At 42.8% G+C, this 3,532-nt stretch overlaps 1 protein-coding gene across 3 annotated transcripts; it reads left to right on the forward strand.

Moving 5' to 3' along the window:
• The first annotated feature begins 220 nt into the window (after positions 1 to 220).
• fam210aa (family with sequence similarity 210 member Aa) lies at positions 221 to 3,200 on the forward strand. Of its 3 annotated transcripts, none has more exons than XM_055893167.1 (5): positions 221 to 345; positions 982 to 1,019; positions 1,232 to 1,640; positions 2,162 to 2,273; positions 2,391 to 3,200. In XM_055893167.1, the coding sequence occupies exons 3-5, from the start codon at positions 1,261 to 1,263 to the stop codon at positions 2,688 to 2,690; spliced, it is 792 nt and encodes a 263-aa protein (XP_055749142.1). In that variant the 5' UTR covers positions 221 to 345; positions 982 to 1,019; positions 1,232 to 1,260; the 3' UTR covers positions 2,691 to 3,200. The 3 variants fall into 3 exon arrangements, with proteins under 3 accessions (XP_055749142.1, XP_055749143.1, XP_055749144.1); XM_055893168.1 differs by having other exon boundaries at positions 985 to 1,019; XM_055893169.1 differs by lacking the exon at positions 221 to 345 and adding an exon at positions 413 to 602.
• The last annotated feature ends 332 nt before the right edge of the window (positions 3,201 to 3,532 follow it).

Genomic DNA, 3,532 nt, shown 5'->3' on the forward strand with positions numbered 1-3,532 from the left:
TGCTTTTTCATGACTGACTGCCATTATGTAATATTACCTTTTCTCACATTATCTGTTAGCTATAGGGGAACACATTATGCACTATGTGAAGTAAATCAACATGCTTTCATTGTGTTTTGGTGATCAAGTGATGCTTTCAATTTTGTAGAAAACGCAACAAACGTCAGTGACGTGTTTGGCGGTGCAGAGTTGCCGGATGTCTGGACTACTCTTCCCACAAATCCTTGCGGGCCTATCACTTGACGTAATATTTATGCGACGTGAGGATTTTCTGCTGAATGCCAGAAGGACAAATCTAAACTTTAGCCTGGGTTGAAAGAACGAAACACCATGTCGGATTGTCAAGTACGTTCCTTTAAATATATGATGATAAATGTATGTTTTGTTGGTGGCTTACATTGTGTGTTGCCATCAACGTTGTGCGGTGTTTGGGGCCTCCCGAGTGGCGCAGCGGTCTAAGGTACTGCATCTCAGTGCGAGAGGCGTCACTACAGACCCCGGTTCGATCTCGGGCTGTATCACAACCGACCGTGACCGGGAATCCAATAGGACATAGCACAATTGGCCCAGCGTCTCCCGCGTTATGGGAGGGGTTGGCTCGGGTAGGCCTTCATTGTAAATAATAATTTGTTTAACTGGCTTGCCTAGTTAAATAAAGGTTACATGAAATTAAAATGTTGCTAACTAACCCCTACGGCTAGTTAGCCAACGACGTGCCTACCTCGATCAGTGAGTTTTGGTACCCAAGTACATTCACTTCCAATGGAACGCTGCGTTTGCCTTGCAGTATAACATTGTCGGGCTGATCAAGGTGTTGCCTATCGTTAAACTATTAATGCAATCCATGCTTTGATTTGTGTAGCGACCAGCTACATGAAATGGTGGTTGAATAATTAGATAGAAGTTCATTGAACATGAGTGAGTGATAGAACATTGAGTTGGATGGTTATCCTAGATAACTTTGCTTGTCTTCCATTTCAGCAGCTGGATCAACTTTACTGAACCGTTATTCAACTAAGGTAGTTATGGCATTGTTCTGTATGACTGTTTTACACATTCAACATGCACCTAGTATTACACTAGTCGCGTTAATGGCATCCATTGTTGAGAAAAAAATGTAACTTTTCTAATCACATCAATAATGATTGGTTTTAGCTATGTTGTTGAATAAAACGTGTGAATACAAAAAAACGCTCATTGGAACCAAGTGTCTAATGTTGTTTTGCTACAGAGGGTGGACTAGGCAGCAACAGTAAGAAGATGCAGCATCTCTTTAACCAGAGAGCCTTGTGGCAATCAGCTGCCCTGCGATCCATGCTTCTGGGCCCAGTTACCTTGCAGCCGTCCACCATCTTGGGTCCACGGATGGCCTCCTACTTCCTCAGGAACGCTTGCCTCATCCCTAGCCCACGCTGGGTGAGCACATCAGGAGCAGTGTGGACCACAGCACCCCGTAAGTCCACCACGGAAGAGGGCCATAGCCAGGCTGACCCAGGCCAGGAAGATATCCTGGGGGACCGGTCCATTGGGCTGGTCCAGAGGTTCAGGAGGACTCTAAAGCAGTATGGGAAGGTCATGATTCCCCTTCACCTCATCACCTCCTCCATGTGGTTCGGGACGTTTTACTATGCTGCCATGCAGTAAGTTTTATTTCATCTTTATCTTATGTAGGAAAGTTCCAATGTCTCTTTTTGCAAGGGAGCTCTGTATGACAAAAATGCAGCATGAAATACAAAGTACATAATAAGGAACGAGTTATCAATTACAAACAGTTCTTTGCTTACGCTGCCATGCAGAAAGTTACGAGTAATAAAGTTGTACAGCAATATCAAAATATTACTTAGCAAAGTGAAATGAGAAGAAGGGCCAAACCCATAAACATTCATGTACAATGTGAGATGTTTCTCCTCTCCATATGGGCATTAGTGATAATGGGCTTTTCTCCATCCCCGGGTCAACCTGAGGTTACTGGCTGACACGGGCACCACTGAGTCTCATTTAGATAGACAACCCTGATTGTTTAATCAGAATAGTGAACGTCTGGCCTGCTTTATTTAGGCTCAGACTAGGGTGGGCTCAGTGATGGTCATTATTTTAGTTGTTGACACTTGACTGACTTGATGTGTCATAGAAAATTAACCATATTAAATGAACCATTTAGGGGTATAAACGTGGTTCCGTTTCTGGAGTATGTTGGATTCCCGGAGAAGCTCGTTAAGCTGTTGGAGCATTCCCAGAGTGGCTATGCACTGACTGCGTATGCCATGTACAAGGTAAGAATGCTCATCTCATTGCATGTTGGACTATGACAGTTCTTTTGAGTGTTGGTCCTGAGCTAAATCACCACATTAATCTTAACACACCACAATGTCCATGTTGTTTATTGTCAGATTGCCACTCCAGCCAGGTACACCGTGACATTAGGGGGGACGTCCCTCTCGATCAGGTACCTCCGTAAACATGGCCACATGACCACCCCACCGCCTGTTAAGGAGTATCTGCAGGACAAGATGGAGGAGACCAGGGAACGCCTCTCTGAGAAGATGGAAGAGACCAAGGACAGGTTCTCTGAGAAGATGGAAGAGACCAGAGATCGTCTGTCCGGGAGGATTGGGGATAACAAGGACAAGTTGGCAGAGAAACTCCAAGAGACCAAAGACAAAGTGTCTTTCAGAAAGAAGCCGGAGTAGATATCATGGTAATTCCTGGATATGATTAAATATATGTTCATATGGCCACTATAGCCCTTAAAAAGGATGGGTGGACACATCGCCCTAAACTGACTTAATCAGACACCACATACTCATAACATCAAAGCATCTCTTCTCACCTCCACATCTGCTTGACTGTAAAGGGTGCTGCACCTGCTTAAATAGCAAAGGTTACAATGGATCTGGTAAGGAGAAAAATAGTTATATGGAGTTAAATGTAGAAAAATACATACCGGTATGTTGAAAAATAGGTGCTATATTTTCTGGGAAATATTTGGATGAAGGAGTGATTCCAGAAGAACGGTGTGTGTGGTAGAGGAGTGGGCTTTGAATTGTTTCACTACAGAAGTAGACTATTAAACACTTAAGGTCCCCAGTCAGTCACAACCACAATATTCACACTGGCTCATGTTACAAGAAGGTTATTGTTGTTTTTACAATGTTATATTGAGAAATGTATCTGAAATATTAAAAAATACTTGTCCTCCATTGGCTTGCCAACTAAAACAGAACTATTCACAGTGAGATGTGCTACACGGTTTTCTAGGTTTGATTTCAGCTGAAATACTGAAATATAACGGTGTTATTGTTGGTGACATTTGGAGTAGGAAGCCTTAATGTCAAACTGACATTTTCTTTTGCTTTAACACCACCATTAACATCAACACCATTAACAACACCATTAACACCCCCATTTACAACACCATTAACAACACCCCAATTTACAACACCATTTACAAAACCATTCAAATCAAATATTATTTGTCACACGCTTCTTTAACAGATGTAGACTAACAGTGAAATGCCTCCCAACAATGCAG

Source organism: Salvelinus fontinalis, chromosome 32 (genome assembly GCF_029448725.1).
Source record: "Salvelinus fontinalis isolate EN_2023a chromosome 32, ASM2944872v1, whole genome shotgun sequence".
NCBI lineage: Eukaryota > Metazoa > Chordata > Actinopteri > Salmoniformes > Salmonidae > Salvelinus > Salvelinus fontinalis.

Coding starts and splice junctions, on each gene's coding strand:
- fam210aa (XM_055893167.1), top strand. CDS start 1,261: ATGCAGCATCTCTTTAACCAGAGAGCCTTGTGGCAATCAGCTGCCCTG. Junction 1,641..2,161: donor TTTTACTATGCTGCCATGCA/GTAAGTTTTATT, acceptor TGAACCATTTAG/GGGTATAAACGTGGTTCCGT. Junction 2,274..2,390: donor CTGCGTATGCCATGTACAAG/GTAAGAATGCTC, acceptor GTTTATTGTCAG/ATTGCCACTCCAGCCAGGTA.